The sequence below is a fragment of the Suncus etruscus genome, chromosome 20 (genome assembly GCF_024139225.1).
Source record: "Suncus etruscus isolate mSunEtr1 chromosome 20, mSunEtr1.pri.cur, whole genome shotgun sequence".
Classification (NCBI taxonomy): domain Eukaryota; kingdom Metazoa; phylum Chordata; class Mammalia; order Eulipotyphla; family Soricidae; genus Suncus; species Suncus etruscus.
In genome coordinates, this window is record NC_064867.1 from 1,604,820 (window position 1) to 1,626,640 (window position 21,821).

A 21,821-nucleotide genomic window follows, 5' to 3' on the forward strand; every position below is an offset into this window, starting at 1 on the left:
ATTGATTTTTTTGGGGGGGTGGGGTGGGTTTTTGGGCCGCACCCGGTGACGCTCAGGGGTTACTCCTGGCTTGGGGGACCATATGGGACGCCAGGGGATCGAATTGTGGTCCGTCCTAGGTCAGTGCATGCAAGGCAAACGCCTTATCACTTGCGTCACTACTCCGACCCCCAGATCATTGATTTTTAATTTAAAAACATTTTAAACTCACATTTAAAAAAAAACATTTGCCTGAAATGGGTGGTCTGGCTGCTGAGAATTTGAAAATTCACTGGACTCTTCTGAGTATTGAAATTCCCTGAGGGAATGAGGGTGTGTTTCTGCCTATGTATGTGCCCTAGTCACAGATGGTTACTGCTCCAGACTCCACCCTCCTTGTCTTGGAACGTGTCCTCCATTTCTCATGAACAGGAAAGGCTCAGCTGGGATCCCACGGGGAGACATTTCCCATCACCATCAACATCTGGGGAACATCTGTGAGCCCATCCCAGGACAGGGAGAAGGTTTTCTGGAGAAAACATTGACCTGACTTTTTCAGTTCTCCTGTTTTCCCTTGTGCTCCCCCTCTTTCTCCTCTCTTCCCCAAACCATGACCCACTGAACTCTCTGTTCTCAGAGGGTTCATTGAATTTCAGCCCTTGTCTATTACCTGCAATAGTCTCAGTGCTGTCAGGGTTCCCCCAGAGCCCAGCAGGAAGCAAAGGGAAGCTGCCAGGGAGACCATCACTAATTCAATTCTGAGCTACTGCAGCACCTTCTGCAAACTGATACATGAATGGTAAAACTATGGACTTCTTTGGTCCGGTCTATCCCTTTACAAACTAGAAACTTGAGTTGGAGAGACTCCATTTGAAAAGATGGGGGCAGAGCTCTAGAGCTCCAGTTAACATTATAAAGGACCCTGTCAAGGCTGGAGCAGTGGCGCAAGTGGTAGGGAGTTTGCCTTGCACATGCTGACCTAGGACGGACTGCGGTTTGATCCCCGGTGTCCTACATGGTCCCCCAAGCCAGGAGTGATTTCTGAGTGCATAGCCAGAAGTAACCCCTGAGTGTCACTGGGGGTGGCCCCAAAACCTAAATAAATAAATAAAGGACCTTTTTTATCCTGGGGACTCTGCATTTGAGACAACCAGGAATAGGTGGTGAAATTAGAGGATTTTCAAGGGACCTTCCAGCAAGGTCTGGAACCTGGAACCTGTAGCTAGAAGGAGAACAGGAGACTCTAAGGAGGTGGGGGCACCTCAAGGGAAAGTAACTTCTCACTCAAGTTCTGCAGCTTTTCATCTCATCTCCCTCCTGAGCTCAGCCACGCCTCGGTCTCCATGTCCCAGCTGTGGGTGGTAAACCTTCCCCTCTGTTTCCAGCTCTGCCCCCTCCTTAATCTCCAGCCCCCTGGACACACTCGTTTTCCAGGTACACTTAATTTATTCCACAGTTCTGACCCAGCAGTGACAGTCACACAGTCCCTGCCCTGTTCTGTTTAGACTCCTTATGGCGTAGAACATAGCAGTCAATCAAGGTCAGCATCTAGGGACATCAGGTGCTCAGGCCTCATCCAGCCATGGCTGGTAAACCAGAGAGAAGCTCTGGGATCGGGGAGCTGTGATGGCTGCTGGTAGAAGAGACTCCAAAGCCTAGTGGCTGTTGTGTGCAGAGCACTCAGTGGAGATGGAGGTGAAGGGAAGGGAGCTGGGGTGTGTGAGAGGTGAGGACAGAGGTTTTCAGCTCTGATGCTCCAGAGCCCTGCAAACCATTGGAATCTTGCTCCAGCTGTCCAGTTGCCCGCCTCAGCCGGCCCTCCAACTATCCACACCGGCTGCCTCTGATGCTTCTGGGAACAAGAGCCGGAACCTTCCCCCCAACTTCTCTCCACATCCCTGTGTGGCCAAATTCACCAACTACTCCAGCCCAAGGCCAAGGGGTTCCTAACCCCACCCGGAGTCAGGAAAGCTAGAAGGAACTTGTGTGGGGTGAAGGTGGGCTGGTCCCTGATAGGCAGCATCTGGGACAGACAGTCAGGGAAGATCCGGAATGCAGCAGAGAGAAGGAGCTGAGGTGTGGGGAGGGCCAGCACAAGCCCTAGGATTGGCCAATGGGGAGGAAGCGCATCTGCCCAGATGTGGTAGTTGTGGCTGGTGGGAGATACACGGGAGCACTTGACTCCGAGTCCCCAAAAACCTCGGGGCCTTTCCCGGGAGTTGGGTCATGCTGGTTAGAAATGGGCCTTTTTTCCCCCTGACTGCTTCAATTCTTTCCAATTTTAATTTTAGTTTTTTTGCTTTCTGGGCCACATCTGGAGGTGCTCAGTCTGCAGGGCTCATTCCTCTCAGCATCTCTACTCTGCATCTCTTCTGGCTCGGGTCCGAGTCCTCTCCTTGCATTGCATTCCTATTCCAGGACGGGGCGAGCGCCCGGGGCTTCTGGATCCAGGGACCCGCTTGGGGCCTCCCTCGGGGCGGGCAGAGCTCGGCCGCCGCCAGGGTCAGAGTCCGCGCGAGGCTCCGCGTCGGAGCCAGAACGCCGGGGGGCGTGGCCCGGAGGGGCGGGACTTCGGGCTGAGGGCGTCTCCGATTCGCTCAGCCGCGACCTGGGGGCGTGTCCGAGTGGCGGGCCGCGAGTCGGGGGCGTGTCCTAAGCTCACGGGGCGGGGCGGGGCTTCAGTCTGTGGCGTATCTGATTCGCTCAGCCGCGGCTGGGGGGGTGTGCCCGTGACGCCAGGGCGGGGCGGGGTCGAGTTCTGCGGGCGTGTCTGATTCGCTGAGCCGCGAGCCGGGGGCGTGTCTTAGTCGCCAGGGGCGGGCGAGCTGCGACGTCTCCGATTCGCCGAGCCGCGTGCTGGGGGCGTGTCCGAGTCTTCGGGCTTCCGACAGGGGGCGTGTCCGGATCTAGGAGCGTGTCCTTCTAAGGGCATAAGGGGCGTGGCCCCTAGCGACGTCAGCCCGAGTTTGGGCGTTTTCCGGCTGCGGGGGCGTGCCAGTGGGGCGTGGCCCGGCTGCGGTGGGCGTGGCCTCGGGGTGTCTCCCGCGGCCGCGGCGGCCGGACGCGCAGAGCGGAGCTCGGGGCGGCGGGGCCGGAGCGGCCGCTGGCGGAGCTGCGGGGCCGCGTCGCGCCGGGCCGCGGATCGGCTCGCTGGATCCCCCCGATCGCCCGGAGCGCAGGTGAGCCGCCGATCGCGCGTCGTCTCGCCGGGTCGTGGGGGCTCCGGGGCCGGGCCGGGTTCCCCCTGCGATCGGCCCAAACTTTGCCCGAGTTAGTTCCCGGGGCGGGTGACAGCCGTCGGGGCCGGGCGCGGGGACACCCCGGGGGTGGGGTCGGGAGCACCGGCGCCGTCAGGCACCGGCCCAGGCTCGGGCTCGGGCACCCCGAGGAGGCGCCGCTGACGGAGTGAGTCACTGGGGGACCCGCCGCCGCTCGGAAGCCGGCGCGCTCCGCCTCCGCCTCCTCCCCCCGCCCGCCCTCCCTGCCTCAGTTTCCCCCTCCCTGGGGGGGCTCTTCCTCCCGGACACACACACACACACACACACCTAACCCACACTTCGACATCATGAGACAGACAGACAGACAGACAGACACACACACACACACACACCACACACGCACACAGCCTACACTTTGGCATCCCAAGACAGACACACACACACACACACACCTAACCCACACTTCGACATCATGAGACAGACACACACACACTTCCCAAGACAGACGGACACACACACACACACACACACACACACACACACACGACCCACATTTAGGCAACCCAAGACAGACAGACAGACACACACAGGCGTCCCAAGATAGACAGACAGACAGACACACACACACACACACACACACACACACACACACGGCCCACATTTAGGCAACCCAAGACAGACCAACAGACAGACACACACACAAGCACACAAACTCAGCCCACACTTTGGCATCCCAAGACAGACACACACATACTTAGATATCCCAAGACAGACCAAAAGACAGACACACACATACACAGACACACACACACACACACAAGCACAGCTCATACTTAGACATCCCGAGACAACACACACACACACACACACACACACTTAAGCCAGGCTTTGCCCCACACATTCTTCCTCCCTCCCTGTCCTCAGTTTCCCCTCCTCGAGGGCCTCCTCCCAACACACACACTCCCACACTCAGGCATCCCAAGACAGACACACACACATCCCTCCCTGACTCCCCCTGGCACTCCACTCCAACTCTGCAGCATGACCGACCCACACCCACAGGAGCCAGGAAGCTCATCATCGCTTCGCCCCCAAATGCGCCCACTTGGCCTCGCTGCCCTCTCCACTTGGGGCCATCCCCTGTAGTCCTGGGGCCCTGCTGCGCAGTCATCTCTCACCCAGCCCGAGCCACTCACTCGTCCTACCCTCGTCACACCCCCTTGCTCTCCTGCGGGTGCTGAGCCATCTTTTTAAAATGCAAATCTGTCCCTGCCCCTCCCTCCTGACACCCTCCCTTTGGCTTCCTGTGCCCTCGGGCCTGGAGCCTGGGTGCCCCACCCTGGCCCTGCTCTGGCCAGCCCTGTCCGGATGACCCTCCCACCCACCCCCTACTCTGGCTTCGCCCGCTCCGGGTACCTCCTCCCGCCTGCCTGCCTGCCTGCCTGCCCTCCCTTCCTGGGGGAAACCTGCCTGCTGGCCCCCAGCCTCTAGCTGGACCTTCCTCCTCCCTGTCCCGCTCACTGGTGGCTGGCCTGAGCCCTGCCTGCCTTCTTCAGGCCTTGGCACAATGCTGGGCCTGTCATCGACCTAATAAGCATTTGTTGAAGGAATGAATGAATGAAGGAACGAACGAGAGTGAAGGCCAGGCCTGTGAGCCGGGGAAGAAGCAGTTCCCTTCAGGTGCAATTTCCCTTCTGCAGAAACAATTGCCCCATGGACCAGCCCGGCCCTTGGCACCCACCCAGTGCCAGGCCCCTGGGGGCCAAGTCAGGGCAACTGTGTGCCCTGGTGGCGTCAGGACGGGGGTGGGGCGTGCCAAGGCCGCTGTGTGCTCCCTCGGGCCTGTCCACGCCTCTCCTCTCCTCTCGGACAGCCAGTCCCACTGAGAGGCCGGAGGAGGACTCGGTGCCCCCACTTCCTCTCCCAAGGGGGGAAATCATGTGACCCAAGTATTGGGGGGAACTGACCTCCTCCGCCTGGCCACAGCCTGGGGCTCTGAGGTTAAAGGACACATTCTCCAGATTCCAGGAGGAGGGTTGGCTGGAGGCGAAGGTGCCCCCTCTCCAGTACCAGCTTGAGCTGGGGGCTGCTGGGCTTTGCAGAGGAGTCAGGGAGATCTGTCACCTCCCCTCCCCAGCAGGCCTTTTGTGTGTTCCTGGCCGTTGAGGGGCCCCCATCACCGCCTTTATGGAGTAGGTAGAAGATGGCAAGCTTGCCTGGCTCAGTGGCTGGAGTGATAGCTGCTGATTTCCCCCCCCCCCCCCAGATCCCGGAAGGAGCCTGGTTCTCTGACTCAGGGCCCGGCTCCAGGGCTGCTTGGGGGTGTGGTGTTTCTGTCTGAGCCAGCTCCTGGGAATTGCTTTTTCCTTCCTCAGGACCCCAGGAGGGGGGGCTGTGCTCGCCCTGGGAACCGAGCCATGGCTGGGATCTTGATTCCTGGGGAGCCCCCTCCCCCCACCCTCTGACTCACTGTCTGACACTTTTCCTTGGACGCTTTCACGATCTTTCATTCCCCTTTCTGGCGCGGCCTCTTGTCATCTCTGGCTTTTATCCTCCTGCCTCATCCTCTGCCTCTTCCTCTTCTGGATTTCCCAGATGGGACGGACTGTCTTCCCTGGAATCCTGGGGCTCTCTCTCTGCTGTCCTGTCCTGTTCTGTCCTGTCCGCCTTTCCCCACGCCTGGGGCAGAATTTCTCATTCCTGTCCAGATAGTCACACCCTGCTATGGCTCCTCTTGAGGTCAGGCTTCTAGGGGACCCCGCCTGGCCCCCACCCAGCCTCCAATCTGCAGTTACCTCCTAGTAGGTGCAGCCAAGGGGTTTGGCAGAGCCCATTTTCTGACACTTCTCTGGGGGAACAGGGATCTTTCTGCCCATGACCCCACCTGCCCACAGCCTCAGGTTCCCCCTTCCCTCTTCTGGGTCCCTTCTCTTTTTTTCTTTTTTTTTTTTTTTTTTTGGTTTTTGGGCCACACCCAGTGGTGCTCAGGGGTTACTCCTGGCTGTCTGCTCAGAAATAGCTCCTGGCAGGCACGGGGGACCCTATGGGACACCGGGATTCGAACCAACCACCTTTGGTCCTGGATCGGCTGCTTGCAAAGCAAACGCCGCTGTGCTATCTCTCCGGGCCCTGGGTCCCTTCTCTTTCCCGCTCTCTGGTGTAAGGGCAGAAAGATAGCTCAGTGGGTAGAGTGTTTATTGCATCATTTCGCTCCCTGGCATCACTTACTGTCCTAAGAGCCTCGCCAGGAGTGATACCTCAGCACCCACCCCCACCCCTGAGTGTGAGTTCAAATCCTATCAAAAAATCAGCCAGATTTTTTTTTTTGGCCCATGGTCCATGGTGCAGACTGGGGAGCGGACATCTTACCCCCCTTAAGTCTTAGTAAAGGGCTGAGACCCTCATCCTGGCTTGAGGGTGCTGAGCCCAGGAAGACCACACAGGATCAAGTCTTTGGTTCGTTTCTTTGGGGTCATACCTGACTTGTGTTCAGGGGTCACTCCTGGCAGGAAATCTAGGGATTCCCCTGGAGTGCTGGGGATTGAAGCCAGGTCTGTCACCTGCCAGGCAAGCACCTTTCCTACTATACTATCTCTCCGTTCCCAAGATCAGGAATTTTGTTTTGTTTTGTGATTTGGGCCACCCGGAGGTGTTCGGGGGGGTTCTCCGTCTGGGATTTGCTCCTGGTGGGCTCAAGGGGCCATATGGGATGCTGGGGGTCGGGTTTGGATCAGCCACGTGCAAGGCCAGCACCCTTACCCGCTGTGCTATTGCTCAAGCTCAGGATCAGGATTTTTTAAGGTCAAGCATTGTTATGGGGGACATCTGTGGGGACAGATGCAGTAATGGTAAGGGCTTAAGGGTGGGGCCAGCTTCTATGGGGAGGTGGGCTGGGTTCCAGCTTGTCCAAAGGCCAGGAGGTGAGCAGGTCTGGGCCAGCAGGAGATCTGCCAGTTCAGCTGGAGTGAGGGGGGTGGAGAGGGCCTTGTGGTGTTTGGAGGAGGCTGAGCTAGGCCTGCATTCGCTGCTCCTGGAAAGCTGGACTGGATCTTGAGGGCAGGCTTTCTCTGAGTCCGCACATGGCTGTGTTGGGTGAGTTGGTTTAATAAGCCCATACCTGGCTGCCCAGTAGAGATCGGGTGTGGGAAAGGGCAGAGCAGAAGATGGGTCCTAGCAGGTTTAAGGGTCATGAACTTGAAATCGAGTGCTTTAGATCAAGTGCATAAACTGTTTCATCTGCATAGCACAGTGACAGGAAGTTTGCTTTGCACGCAGCTGACCCGGGCCGGACCCGGGTTCAGTTCCCAGCATCCCATATGGTCCCCCCAAGTCTGCCAGGAGCGATTTCTGAGTGCAGAGCCAAAAGCAACCCTTGAGTGATGCCAGGTGTGACCCCAAAACAAACAAACAAACAAAACTATTTGCATCATATTGGGGAATTTCTAGTTTTGGACACCCAAAGATCAACATAAAATATTTTCAGATCCTGCGCCTTGGTCCCTTCACCCCACTCCAGATTCCTCAGACTTCCAATCTCTTCCTTGCCCCCCAACCACTACTCTGTCTTGTACGTCCCCTCACTGTTGGGTTTGCCTTGCTTGAACTGCACTGTTTGATACAAGAATGTGTGTTTGTTCCTGGGCCTGGTGCCTTCCACTCGGCGTGCTTGCAGGAGCATCTGCCCTGTGTGTCCAAACGTCCATTTTCCTTTCCACAAGCAGAAGGCCACTTGTCGCTGTTCTAAGAACTCAGCCCCTGGGGAGCCGAGTCAGGTTCCCTGTGTGATGGGCCATCAGGGTGCAGAGTGGGTCTACCGCTTGTGTGTGTGGCCACTTGTGCTCATGGCCTGAGAGTGAACCTCCAGGGCCCGGCCTGGGTGCCTGGCTGTGGCTGGCCGGCTGGCTCAGGTCCCGGAAGGAAGGAGTGGACGGAGCCTGCAGATTTCTGGCCCGAGTAGCTGGGTGGGTGGCAATACTGTTACTAAGATAGGGAACACAGGAAGAGGAACAGATGGCAGGGGGTGGGGGTGGGGGACAGACAGGGGTTCAATTTGGGGCTTCTGGAGTTTGGTTTCTAAGGGACAGGCCGGGAGAACAACCCTATGAGCGATGGGGGGGGGGGTTGGGGGTCTCACAGACCATGACAGGTGATCTGGGCTGCTTGGAGCATCTTATACTTGGGTCTAAAATGTGGGAGAGGATGAGTCTCCCAACAGGCCTGCGACAGTGATAAGATGGGGGGGGGGCAGGGCTTGTTCCAATTCAAGTGTATCTGCATGTCTCCATGTCTGCACCCCAGCTCTGGGTCACCGGCCCCCCACACCCCCATCTCCTCCGCGGATGGCTTGCAGGTCAGCTGGAAGCTGGCTTGTTTTTGTTTGTGGTTGGACCCTGGGAAGGGGGTGCTAAGCCTAGAAACTACCCGCTCAGAAGCCCCCGGAAACACCTGTGCCTGCTCTTCCCCCAGCCCTACCCCCAAAGCCAGCCCTGCATACACACAAGGAGGGGTGACAGGGAAAGGGGGGTGGTTCCCTGCCTGTAAGGGGCTGTGCTGAGATGCATTTTCCCCAGCTGGTCGCTCTTGGAGGCCAGGGCTGCTAGCATTCACTCCCTCCTTGAGGACATCCAGGGTTCTGGGGTCCTGTGGTAAGCGAGCCATATTGGGGGGTAGGGGGTAGGGACAGGTTGGAAAGGACACCTGAGTCTGGAGGCTCTCAGAGCCTTCTGGGTGGTTTTTCCTGTTCTCACTTGTTTCCTGTGATGGCTGGGGGGGAGGGGATCCCCAGCACCGCACTGGGGCTCTGCATCAGTTCCCTTTCCTTTTGGGGGGCCCAGCCACAGAACCAGCAGAGGAATGGAGGTCACTGTGCTCAGCTCTTAGGCTGGCTGTTCTTACCAAGGCATTCGCTGGAAGGGGCTTGAGTCCCCAATTTGTTGCTTTGAAGGTTGTGGGGGGACTGATTCCCTTGCTGCTATAAGGGTGAAAGGGTGTACTTGGCCCTTGAGGGGGTGGGCTGTAGTATGCCTGCGGTGGCCTGCTCCCCATCCTCTCCTCCAACCAGAGGATATGAGGCCTTCTTGGCCGGTTATTTCCATCAGAAGTTCCTTGGAGTAGGCAGGCAGGGTTAGCCCCTTCCAGCTATGGCTGGGTTTTAAGATCAGTTTTTTTTTTTTTGGGGGGGGGGTGTTATAGCCACTTAGAGCCTCGAAAGCCCTGGTTCCTCCGGTTCCCTGGAGGCAGGGGACTTCTGGGTAGGGGTTTTCTGAGGGAAAGTCTGGTGCTCCTTCATGGGGGAGGAAGGAGGCCTGAAATGGGGACCAGGCCCAGATGAAAGCCAGGTCCTTTCCCACAGTGCTGTGTGGCGTTCAGCTCAGGTCAGAGCGAGCCCCCCCCCCTCTCTCTCTTTCTCTGTGTCGCTGGGGGTGTGCAGGGAGGTGTGGAGGAGGCGCCCGGAGGAAGCTGTGCCTCTCTCTCTCAGTGTGGGGCTGTGCAGCGCTCCACACACACAGGCACAGATGCAAGCAGTGTGAATCACCCAGCCCAGTGAGTCAGCCCAGGATTCCTGTAGGGGAGTGACACGGGCCAGGGGTCTGGCGGTCCATCTGGCAGTCTGGGTGTGCGGCGGCCGTGGAGGTGGCTGGAGGAGTTGTCCTGGGAGAGCTTTGGGAGTGGGTGGGGTAGGCCAGGCAGGCAGGAGATTTGGGAACTGGCTGCCATGTCTGTGCAGAGGAACCTGGCCTAGCCTCTGGCCACTCTGACGCCAGAAGTTACCTGGAACAGAGAGAAAGACACGGATGGCATCTCCTGCCTGGTCTGGGAGGTGGTGGTGGTGTGGGATGAGTGGGGGATGGGAACAGGAAGATGGTGGGTCTATGAGCCCACCTCAGTGGGGAAAGTGGAGGGAGGGGGAGAAAGAAAGATGGGGGACAGCTGCTGAGCACCTTTCCCCACTGCAGGTTCAGACCCCCTGCCCTCCACATCATGGCCGGGCTGCTGAAGAGGAAGTTTGACCAGTTGGATGAAGACTCCTCCTCCTTCTGTTCCTCCTCCTCCTCCTCCTCCTCACTCTGCTCCTCCGGCAGCCACTCTCGCTCCTGCTCCCCAACCTCCTTAGTGCCCCTGGCCTGGGACTCAGACCAGGAGGACCCCTGGGATTTTCAAGTGCCCCTACCTGTCCATGACATCTGTGGCCCACAAAGTTTCACCCGTGAGTATCCCCCTTTGTATCCCCCTTCGCTCCTGAAGACGAGCTAGAAAGATCCCTGGGGCAGATGAGGGGGGGGGGGTCCTGTGGCTTTTTTTTTTTTTAACTTACTTTATTGATTGATTGGTTGGTTGGTTTCTGGGCCACAGCCAGTGGCGCTCAGGGGTCACTCCTGGCTTTTGCACTTAGAAATCGCCCCTGGCGGGCTGGGGGACCATATGGGATGCTGGGAAGAGAACTGGGTCCTGGGTCTGCCACATGCAAGGCAAATGCCCTAGCCCTGTGCTGTCTCTTCAGCCCCTTGTCTTGTGGCTTTATTATTGGTTTCCTCCTCGACCACTTCCCCTAATAACAGTGGCAACTTTGGACTCAACACCCATGACCCGGCGATGCCCTGTTCACAGGTCATATGTTCAGGATGGCCCTTGGGAGAGGTCTTTCCACTCTGGCCACACCCTTCCACTCTACTTTTCTTTCCCAGCATGCACTGAACTCCTGGGGGCCTGGAGAGCCGGCCCCTCTCCTGTCCAAATGGGGTTTGGCTTTGCCTACATGAACAGGTCTTGGCCTAGACAATATTCCCAATTGTTTGATGCCAGACTGACAGAAGGCCGAGAGCATTGCTCCTCAGCCTTATTTTGATACTCCCCACCAGCCCCACCAGCTTGTTAGCTGGTTTTTTCCCACAATAATCCTCCCCCTCGTGACAAACTAGTGCTCCAGATTCAGTGTTTATGGACATTGTGCTTTTCCATGCATTGTGTATTAAAAATGGTGATAAGGGCCAGAGTGGTGGCGCAAACGATAAGCGTCTACCTTGCCCATGCTAGCCTAGGATGGACCACGGTTCAATCCCTCGCATCCCATATGGTCCCCCAAGCCAGGAGTGATTTCTGTTTTGTTATTTGGGCCACACTCGGCGATGCTCAGGGGTTACTCCTGGTAGGCACAGAGGACCATATGGGATGCCGGGATTCGAATCACCTTTGGTCATGGATCAGCAGCTTGCAAGGCAAATGCCTTACCTCTGTGCTATCTCTCTGTCCTCAAGCCAGGAGTGATTTCTGAGTGCATAGCCAGGAGTAACCCCTGAGCATCACCAGGTGTAGCCCCAAAACCCAAAAAAAAAAAAATTAGTGATAGTTTTGACTAAATCGTTGTGGGCTAGCTGCAAATACAACAATGGCTTGGGGCTGGATCAATAATAGGGCATTTGCCTTGCTCTCGACTGATTAACTTCTATTCCTGGCATCCCATATGGTGCCCCAATTCCACCAGGAGTAATTTCTGTGCCTGGAGTGACCCCTGAGCGTGTCCCCCACAAAAAAGGCTTAATATTTTAAAGTCCAGTCAGGATAATTATCTATGATTCTACCTTTAAGGGGTTAAAAAAATCTCTGCCCTAAAGTGGAAATTATGATTAATGAGAAAATGCTAGAATCTTGACCATCAAGAACTAGATGAAGCAGGAGCCAGAGTGATGGCAGAGTAGGTCGGACACTGGCCTTGCATAGAGGCTGATCCAGGTTCGAACGCCAGCGTCCCATATGGACTTTCACATAGCCAGAAGTGATTTCCTGAGTGTAGAGCCAAGGAAGAACCCCCGAGCATTGCTGGGTGTGGCCCCAAAACAAGCAGACAAAGTAAGAGTTAGGTGAGGATGCTGTCTGTCCCAGTGGATGGTTAGTGCATCCAAGAAGCACAAGGCACAAGAGTTATTAGCAAAGAGAACAAACATTCTGTATAGTAGATTATGATCAGCAAATGGCCACTACTTACAGAGGGCCAATTCCAGTGAGTCTAAGAGGAGAATCCTCTAGGAGGGAATTCCCTCAGGGAGTGAGTTGGGGCCCAAATTAGCACCCTCAAGTTGAAATACCTGGGATCGCCGATATTCAACTATTTTTCCGGTGGCTCCTTTTGATTCGATCCCAACACAGAAAGGAGGGCTATCAAGGAAAGCCTGCTGCACAGTGTGAAAGCTAGAGTGGAATGACGGGTGGATCTTGGATTACATAAACCTTAGAAGTTATTTAATAAAATGCTGTAAGCAAGAACAAAAGGCTGACATGTTTGCACAGAGAAGGGAGACAGACAGTCCACAGCTCTAATACAGCAAGAACGCCTACCCATCAATTGTGAACAGGGTGGAAAACTGTCCAGGGGCCCTGCACTGCCTAATAAAGATGAGCGAGATGTTTAATCTTACCAGTGTGCTGCCTTCGCGGGTAAATAACAATTACCCAGTGTTGACATAGGTGTGGTGTTGGGTTTTACTAGCTCTTGGCTGGTCCCAAGAAAACAGCCATGTTTCTTGGAGGTGGGGGTGAGAGCAAGAGGGGCAAGAAGATTCAGCATCAGCTCCTGGGGTGGGGGGGAGTCTGGCTGCCTTCCCCCAGAGAAGTGATGCTTGTCCCCCTACCTCTCACCGCCATCCAGCTCCATCCATCCTGAAGCGGACTTCCTGCAAGCGCCCTGGCCGCGTCACTTTCGACGGCATCACCGTCTTCTACTTCAGCCGGTGCCAGGGCTTCACCAGCGTGCCCAGCCGTGGAGGCTGCACCCTGGGGATGGCCCCTCGCCACAGTGCCTGCCACCACTTCTCCATGGCTGAGTTCACTCAGGAGCAAGCTCGAGCACGGCAGGAGAAGCTCCGCCTCCGTCTGAAGGAGGAGAAGCTGGAGACACTCAGATGGCAGGTAAGGGGACCCTGGTCCGTGGTCCTGCCCGTTTGCATCTTCGACAGCCCTCTTCTTGAGTGCTTGGGGACAATGGGCACCAGGCACAGCTTTGCTCCTCCTGTTTGTGGAGAAAGAAGACAGGAGGGGAAGTTGGGGGCTGCCTTATGGTTATCTGCAGTGTCCCAAGTGGGCTGAGGGCCGGAACGATAGCACAAGCGGTAGGGCGTTTGCCTTGCAAGCTGCTGACCCGTGACTGACCCAGGTTCAATACCCAGCATCCCATAGGATCCCTGGAGCCTGCCAGGAGCGATTTCTGAGTGCAGAGTCAGGATTAACCCCTGAGTGCTGCGGGTGTGGCCCCCAAACCAAACAAACAGACAAATGAAAAAACCAAGCGGGCTATGGACCAGCTTTTCCAATAAAACCGCTTAGGAGAAAGGGGGGTGGTCAAAAACTTGGGAGGGACTTGGTTAGGAAATCTCTTTGTAAACGCCCCAGGACAATGTCCTTGGCTGTGGCTGGGACCGTGGTATGCACAGGACCCAGCCCAGCTTGCACTCGCTGGGGCAGTCAGGTGACTTGCTGGCACTCAGATCCCATCTGTGCCTGCTCGCTTCTGACACCTCCTCTCACCCCCTGCACAGCAGCAGGCAGATGCCAAGGTGCCCCTGACGGCAGAGGCCATCGATGACGCCTCCGTGGAGGACGACTTGGCTGTGGCCATGGCAGGTGGCCGGCTGGAGGAAATGACCTGCCTGCAACCCTACCCGGCCCGCAAGCGGCGAGCGCTGCTCCGAGCTGCGGGCGTGCAGTGGATCGACCGGGAGGAGAAGCAGGAGCTGCAGGCACTGCGCCAGTCTCGGGAGGACTGTGGCTGCCGCTGCGACATGATCTGTGACCCCGAGACTTGCAGCTGCAGCCTGGCGGGCATCAAATGCCAGGTAAGGGGGTAGGGGACCTGGTGAAGGAGCCTGAGCTGGGGAGGCGGGGTCGGCCTCCCCTCTCCAGCTTTCCCTAACTCCTGCCCACCCCCTCTTCCTCCACAGATGGACCACACAGCCTTCCCCTGTGGCTGCTGCAAGGAGGGCTGCGAGAACCCCGAGGGCCGGGTGGAGTTCAACCAGGCTCGGGTCCAGACCCACTTCATCCATACCCTCACCCGCCTGCAGCTGGAGCAAGGGGCCGAGAGCCTCCAAGAGCAGGAGGCCGTGATGCAGGCTGCCCCAGCCAGCCCCGGGGAGCAGGCCCTGGCCTCCACTTTCTCGCTGGCCAAGCCACCTGTCAGCAGCGAGCTGGGAGACAGCAGCAGCAGCTGCAGCAGTGACACAACTGCCTCGTCCTCCGAGTCGGGCTCGAGCGAGGTCCACGGCGGCCCCACGCACCCAGCCCTGCCTGGCCCCGGCTCTGGCCTCCAGCCCAGCATGGATGATGACAGTCTGGCACGGATCCTAAGCTTCAGTGACTCGGACCTGGGCAGGGAGGAGGACGAGGAGGACGAGGACAGGGCCGGGGTGGGGAACCTGGACAACCTCAGCTGCTTCCACCCAGCCGATTTCTTTGGGACTGCTGACCCCATGGGCCTCAGCACCTGGGCCCACAGCTCTTCCGACCTCCCCGCGGGACTCCTGGATGAAAATGCCAACCTAGATGCCAGCTGCTTTCTAGATGGCAGTCTGGAGTGCCTGGGAGAAAGTGGGCTTCCCACCACTCCCTTGGAACTCTCCGGCTCAGCCACTGGCCACGGCAGCTCCGTCGACCTGAGTTTGTCTTCCTGTGACTCCTTCGAGCTGCTGCAGACCCTCCCGGACTATAGTCTGGGCCCCCACTGCACCGTTCAGAAGGGGGTCCACAGCCCAGAGCACCTGGAGATCCCCTTCTTCCCTTCACCGGCCTTTTCTCCTCCCGGGGATGCCAGTACCTGCTTCCTGGAATCCATCCTGGGCCTCTCGGAGCCGCCGGCCGACACCCTGTCTCCACTCGTGACCAACCCGCTGCTGGAGGAGCCGGCCCTGGCATCCCTGCTGGAGCCCATGCCCGTGTGAGACTGAGGGGCCCGGACGGCCTCACAAGCCCTGTTGCTGCTTTTGTTACTTGGATGAGGGGAGCTCTGAAGCCTCTGGCATGGTCTCCCCTTGTCTGACTCGACTCACCCGTGTGGGCATTCCTGTTTTCATGCGACACTCGGGATTGAGGGCTTTTGTCACTGCTGGTCGGGGAGGGGACTGGGAGGCTTCTTCCCCTGGCAGCCCCCCTGACCCCAGCCTGATCTTTTCCCTGCCCGTGGTACCAGCTTAGAACAGGGGACCTGGCTCCTCCCCTGTGGTGACACTGGGTCCGAAGACAGCGAGGCGGGTCTGCAATCCTCCGCTGGACTGTGAAGACTATAATTTATTTTTATAATTTATTTGGAGACTAGGAGGCTTAGTCTCATCCCCTCCAGATGGTGGGTAGTACAGAGGGTGAGGGTGGTCCCTAGGTCTTAAAGCCCCTGTGGTCCCTGGCGGGGGGCCTTCGGTGCGTCTGTCCTAATGCCGATCGAAGCACGGCACTTAGTAGGGCTGAACAGGCTGGTGTGGCAGGGGAAGGGTTGAGGTAGTCAAACCTGCCCCAGACCAGCCCCGTTGCCTGCCCGCCGGTTCCTTCCCCCAAAGGCCATGTCTGGGCTAGGTGGGGCCCTCCCGTGGAGGGCTGGCTGCAGGAGCCCAGGAGGGCAGACCCCCAAGCCTGGTCTCCGCTCAGGACAAGGGCCACACATGCATGGCCTTGGTACCCTTCCTTCACTGAAATGGGAGCTGTGTGCCCTGACTCTGTTCCACTCCCCACGCTGGGGGGCTAATTTATTCACCTTTCTCCACATCTGTGCCAAGAAGCCCCGGTTCTGGGCCTGCCCCTGCCTCGAGGCTGACCAGCCTGTATGCTCTTGGGCACACCTGTACCCAAGCTTCCAGGTACCAATAAAGAGATTCTGCTGTGACGGTGTGGTCTGCTGCAAGGGACAACTGGGAGGCCGTGGGAGGGGCAAGGAGAATTGAGGCTGGGGGTGGCCCATGCACAAGCCCCTCTCCACACTGCCACACACCTTGTGTGCAGAAGGCCAGTGGAGAGAGCCTGGATGGAGCCCTTTGCCCTCTGCAGGAGACTTGCCTGGGCACAAGTGGGGCCTGGTGTTGGGGTCCTCTGGCCTCACAGAGCAGAGACCACTCAGAGGAGCTCCAGGGGTGCCTCTATGGGGCCTGCCTGGCCTGGGATTCTCTGAACCTCAGCACCTCATCCACCTGCACCTGCCAGGCTTGTCGAACCTGTCCTGTCCCTGCAGCCCGGGCCACCAGCCAAAGGAGCTCAGAGGGCTGCACCATGCCCCTGGGGGGCCAGTTTGGGGGCCAGAGGAGGCAGTTTGACTGGCCCCTTAGGAATGATGAATCACTCGAGTCTTGGGTGAAGGACACAAGTGGATGGATTTGGATCCCTGTGTCTAGGTCCCCTGATTTTATCCATATGGCAGCAATGCCACTGTCCTCTCAGAATCTGGCTCATTCTGCACCACCTTCAGAAGTGCGCCTGTTCCTGCAGTGTTCTCCGTTTCTGTCCCTTGCTGTGGCTGTCACCCGTCCCTAAGTCTTATTCCTGGCAGTGCAGCCTGTCGGTCTTCAGGCCCAGCCCAATGACAGCCAGGGTGGGTGGTCCTCCTGTTGTTGGGAAATCCCTCTTATTGGGTCCCCCTGTGTAGAAAAGTTCAAACCTTATATCCCCACCCCCAAGTTCCTTCCAGACCTAGATCTGGGCCCTCCACCAATAAGCCCATCGAAAGCAACTGCAGGCCAGTCACTCCCATCACTAACAATCATGCTACCCTGGCTGGAGCCACAGAGTCAACTTGATCTTTGGCGGGGAGGGGGGATGGGAGGAATTTCTGTTTTTAGATAAGTGAAGACAGGTTAGGTTTTCCCACAATATGTGACCTGTGCCCAGTCCTTGAAGGCGTTCGCAGACAAAGTCAACTGCCTCTCAACTCAACCCTTCTCAAGAAGGGAGTCCCAGAGAAGGGCTCCCCGTGAGGATGGTGGAAGTGACCTGGGAAAAGCATTTCAGACCCTTGACACACCAGGAAGCCCCACCCACGCGTGACCAGCATTATGTTGCAGAAATATTCTCCAGCCAGGAGTCGGCTCCCCAGGAGAGCCAGGGTGCTATCTGAGCACCTGCTCTGGGTGTTCGTCATCTTCAAGTTCATACTGTTTGGACTGTCTTGTGCTTCATGGTGAGAGCCAGTCTGCAACAGGGCTCGCACAGTTGTGAGGGTTTTGGGTGAGGCTTAAAAAGACTCAACTTCCAAATGTTTGCTGGGTGTCCCTGGCAAGGATTGGATTGCGATCTGGGAGCAAATAGATGAAGTCAGATTTCCTGCTACGGTTAGGGAGACAGATTGGGAGAATGTGTGTGTGTGTGTGTGTGTGTGTGTGAGAGAGAGAGAGAGAGAGAGAGAGAGAGAGAGAGAGAGAGAGAGAGAGAGAGAGAGAGAGAGAGAGAGAGAGAGAGAGAGAGAGAGAGAGAGAGAGACCCCTCAGAGTTCCTTCCCCTGAGGCCCCACAAACCCATTACTGCCATCCTGAAAAACAGGAAGAGAGGAGCTGGGAGAACAGCAAAGGTGACCTCCCTCCCTCCCTCCCTCTCTTGCCAGTTAACAATGACCATTATTCATTCATCCAAGTAGGGATCCAAGAATTCATTGCTCAGCATTTCTGGCAAAGGCTTAGGTAGTGACTCTCTTTCCTGCCCGGTGGAAGGGCGGCCTGTTGGTCCCAAACCTACAGAAGCTGCTGAAGATCTGGAGAGGACACGGGAAGTGGGAGACATAATGTGTGTGGTGGGAGCACCTACAGGACTGGTCTCAGCCAAAAGCACAGAGGCTCCCTTCTGGGTCCCGGTCCAGTGGGTAGCACAGCAAGGAGCGGTCTTTGCTGCGTTAGCTCCAATATCCTGAGGACCAGTCTCGAGAGGGGAGCCCTTCGTGCACAAAATAACTCTTGGGAGAGAAGAAAAGCATCTGTCATAGAGGCAGGCTGGAGGAGGTGAGTTGGAGGTAATGAAGAATGGGGAAGGAGCCAAAGGGAAATTGGTGACACTGGTGGCCTGAACAGAACACTGGCGAAGAGATGAATGTTAGAATATTCTATGAGGGGCCGGCGAGGTGGCGCTAGAGGTAAGGTGTCTGCTTTGCAAGCGCTAGCCAAGGAAAGATCTCGACCTCGGTTCAATCCCCTGGCGTCCCATATGGTCCCCCAAGCCAGGGGCAATTTCTGAGCAGTTAGCCAGGAGGAACCCCTGAGCATCAAACGGGTGTGGCCTGAAAAAACAAAAACAAAAACAAAAGAATATTCTACGAAATTAAACAAACTGGGGCCAGAGAGATAGCATGGAGGTAATGCATTTGCCTTGCATGCAGAAGGTCGGTGGTTCAAATCCCGACATCCCAAATGGTCCCCTGAGCCTGCCAGGAGTGATTTCTGAGCATAGAGCCAGAAGTAACCCTTGAGCGCTGCCAGGTGTAACCCAAAAACCAAAAAAAAAAAAAAAAAAAAAAAAAAAAAAAAAACACCTTTTATTTTTAGGTTTCAGCAGCCCTCAGGGGTTACTCCTGGCTCTGAGCTCAGAAATCTTTCCTGGAAGGCTGGTGGGCCATGTAGGTGTGGGGGGGGGGGGATCATAGGGGATGCTGGGGATCTAACCTGGCTAATGCCCTACCGCTGGCTGTGCTATCACTCCAGCCCCCATGAACAGCTTTTTTCTTTTATTTGGTTTTTGGGTCATACACGGCGGTGCTTAGGGGTTACTCCTGGCTCTGCACTCAGAAGTCACTCCTGGCAAGCAAGGGGAACCGTATGGGATGGGATGCCAGGATTTGAACCATTGTCTGTTTGAATCAGCTGCGTGCAAGGCAAACATCCTACCACTGTGCCATCTTTCTGGGCCTGCCATCAACAACTTTCTAACTCTGCCTCATGGTGACTAAAAGTGTTAGCTTACACCTTATTTTACCCAAAACAAAGATCATCCCTGGCTTATTTGTTTGTTTACAACTTGGTTCCACCCAAAACAAAGATTGTCTTATATGTAAACCTCGGTGGGACAGGCTCAGGATTGCTGCCCCACCTGGGGGTGGTCCCTGTACTCAATAAAAACATTTCTGGCAGGCAGCTTGGGGGATATTCCAGATAGAAGACTGCCAGACTATTCATGTTTCATCCTCAACCTGGTGGGGTCTCCAGCTGGAGCAGGGAGGGCCAGGAAGGCGGTTCAGAGGGGAGCCTCCGGCTGTTCTGGATGCTGCAGCCCTTTGGACAAGAAGCAGGCAGAGGAGCAAGGCCTGGGCACCGCTGAGAAGCTGCTATGAGTTCTACCAACACGAGGCTGGGGCCCAGAGCCAGCTCCAGCTGCTTAGGGGCCTCTGGCTCCTGGCCACCAGGGACAAGGCTAACATGGAGTCAGTCGGTGCTGAGCAGCTTCATCGAGACCCTGATTTCAAACCTCCTGATTTCATGCAGGACCCTGATCAGACTCGTTTCCCTGGGGTTATAGATACAACGTGTGGGGTGATTTTACAAAATACAAAAAAAACCTCTCACCTAGGGGGCTGGAGTGATAGCACAGTGCTAGGGTATTTGCCTTGCACACAGCCAACTCGTGATGGACTTGGGTTCTATAACTGGTACCACATCTGGTCCCCCGAACCTGCCAGGAGCGATTTCTGAGCACAGAGCCAGGAGCAACCCCTGAGCACCGCTGGATGTGGCCCCAAAACAAAATAATATAAACTCTCACTTGGGACGTGAGCAATAAAATAGTGGGTAGGGCTTTTGCCTTGCGCACAGACAATCTGGATTAAATCCTTGATATCCTAGAAAGTCCCCCAAGCTACACCAGGAGTAATTCATGAGTGCTGAGCCAGGACTAAGCCCTTAGTACCACCAGCTTGACCCCAAAACAAAAATAGCTCTCAGGGATTTTTTTTGCCCCCATCTCTCTGCCTTCGGGGGTGTGCGGGGTGTGAAATAAAAGAAGGGCCCGGGAATGCCTGACTTGTAAGTATGAGGCTGCCACTCTGGTTCCTGCCTTCATTCTTGGTTTTGGTTTTGGTTTTTGATGCTCAGGGGTTACTCCTGGCTATGCGCTCAGAAATCGCCCCTGGCTTGGGGGGACCATATGGGACGCCGGGGGATTGAACCGAGGTCCATTCCTTGGCTAGCGCTTGCAAGGCAGACACCTTACCTCTAGTGCCACCTCGCCGGCCCCTGCCTTCATTCTTGATTGCTGTCCCAGCACTACCATTTGGGGTGCTGGCACTACAGATGTGCCACACAAGCAGGTGTGAACACACAGCCGAAGTGTTGGGCCCAGCCAGGCAAGCATGTATGAGTAGTGTGGTCCCCAGTCCCTGGGACCAGGAAGGAGAACAGGCAAGAACATGTATCTCTGTGTGTTGCAAGGAGTTTGCATCTTTATTTGTGGGGCTCTAGTAGTTGAGCTTGTAGGGAGTTCCCTAAGGTACTTCACACATGCTTGCAGGGGGCCACATGCCAAAATCACATACAGCACATGTAGTGGTGGAAACTTGGGATGTTCCACATGTACAAACATGTACAAACAAAGCTGGTGCTTTGGTTCCTGAACTCCCACCAGTCCAAAAATACGTACATAAAAAACATACATAAAATTGGTACAGATGTGGAGGAGAACGTCATGTGTTTCTTCAAAAATATTTTATTTTGCTTGTAAGGCCACATTGGCATTGTTCGGGGCTTATTCTTTGCTCTGTGATCAGGGATCACTCTCGGTAGGGAACATGGAGATAATAATTAATGAGTTCGGCTGAGGAACAAACCTGAGTTGGCCATGTGCAAGGCAAGCACCTTACCTACTGTACCCTCTTCTCTCTGGCCCCCCAAAATGTCATTCTGAATATCTCCTCTACAGATCCCAGTCTTTCCATGAAAACATCCACTCCAGTTGGCCTTCTCTGGCACTAGGGCCTCAAAGCGCTTTGAGCCTTTTGCAAAATTTCTTCTCTGATTTTGGGATAGTTGGGGTAATCCCTGAGGACCTAGAGCAGAGAGATGAGTGGGTATAAAACGTGGTCCAGACCCACACGGCCCAAACCCCACACCCTACCCTCCATCCCAGGCAATGGTTTACACTGTGGCAGACTTCCACGGCCTCCACAAACCGCTTGTCCTTCAAGTAGTTGAAAGCAAGTTTGAAGCCTATCCAGGGAGAGAGGGAGAAGAGCTGTCAGCACCCCAATTTGCTGTACACTCACGTGCTGGAGCCCAGACCTTAGTTGTTGTTGTTGGGTGTGTGTGTGTGTGTGTGTGTGTGTGTGTGTGTGTGTGTGTGTGTGTGTGTGTGTGCTCTAGCTGCCTCACCAATGGCGGGGTTGGCGTAGTAGCTGTAATTCCAAGCTAGCTCGTAATTGGTGGCAGCATCCTTGTAGGACTGTTCCTTCTCCATGATCAGGCCCATGTACTCATAGGCCTTCCAGCAGGACTGCAAAGAGTGTCAGTCAGAACCCCCACCAAGGGGAAGAGAGCCACACCTGCCCCCTCACACACACGCACACACACACAAGCACATAGAAACGCAGGCACACGGGCATGCTTGCACACACACCTGCCTAGCTACCCAGACTCTGGCCAGCCCCTCTGCATACTGGCTGCTAGTACCCTCCTCTCCTATGTGTCGCCC

General features: G+C 56.2%; 4 protein-coding genes across 4 annotated transcripts in view; 3 read left to right on the forward strand and 1 right to left on the reverse strand.

Annotated features, from left to right (window-relative positions):
* Positions 1 to 2,753, forward strand: part of XIRP1 (xin actin binding repeat containing 1) — a 48,046-nt gene extending 45,293 nt beyond the window's left edge. Inside the window, 2 exon segments of the mRNA XM_049766464.1 lie at positions 1,365 to 1,413; positions 2,398 to 2,753. Coding sequence (XP_049622421.1) covers positions 1,365 to 1,413; positions 2,398 to 2,753 — 405 coding nt within the window.
* GORASP1 (golgi reassembly stacking protein 1) overlaps positions 1 to 21,821 on the forward strand; it is a 737,102-nt gene that overhangs the window by 677,399 nt on the left and 37,882 nt on the right. The window lies entirely within an intron of this gene.
* On the forward strand, positions 3,085 to 15,327 carry CSRNP1 (cysteine and serine rich nuclear protein 1). Its single transcript, XM_049766402.1, has 5 exons — positions 3,085 to 3,158; positions 10,154 to 10,404; positions 12,841 to 13,100; positions 13,730 to 14,023; positions 14,129 to 15,327. Exons 2-5 carry the CDS (start codon positions 10,179 to 10,181, stop codon positions 15,122 to 15,124), a joined length of 1,776 nt encoding a protein of 591 aa, XP_049622359.1. The 5' UTR covers positions 3,085 to 3,158; positions 10,154 to 10,178; the 3' UTR covers positions 15,125 to 15,327.
* Positions 20,833 to 21,821, reverse strand: part of TTC21A (tetratricopeptide repeat domain 21A) — a 31,228-nt gene continuing 30,239 nt past the window's right edge. Inside the window, exons 27-29 of the mRNA XM_049766450.1 lie at positions 21,503 to 21,623; positions 21,273 to 21,340; positions 20,833 to 21,180 (exon numbers count right to left, since the gene is read on the reverse strand). Of these exons, the coding sequence (XP_049622407.1) occupies positions 21,103 to 21,180; positions 21,273 to 21,340; positions 21,503 to 21,623 (267 nt within the window). The 3' untranslated portion in view covers positions 20,833 to 21,102. The remainder of the gene's footprint in view (positions 21,181 to 21,272; positions 21,341 to 21,502; positions 21,624 to 21,821) is intronic.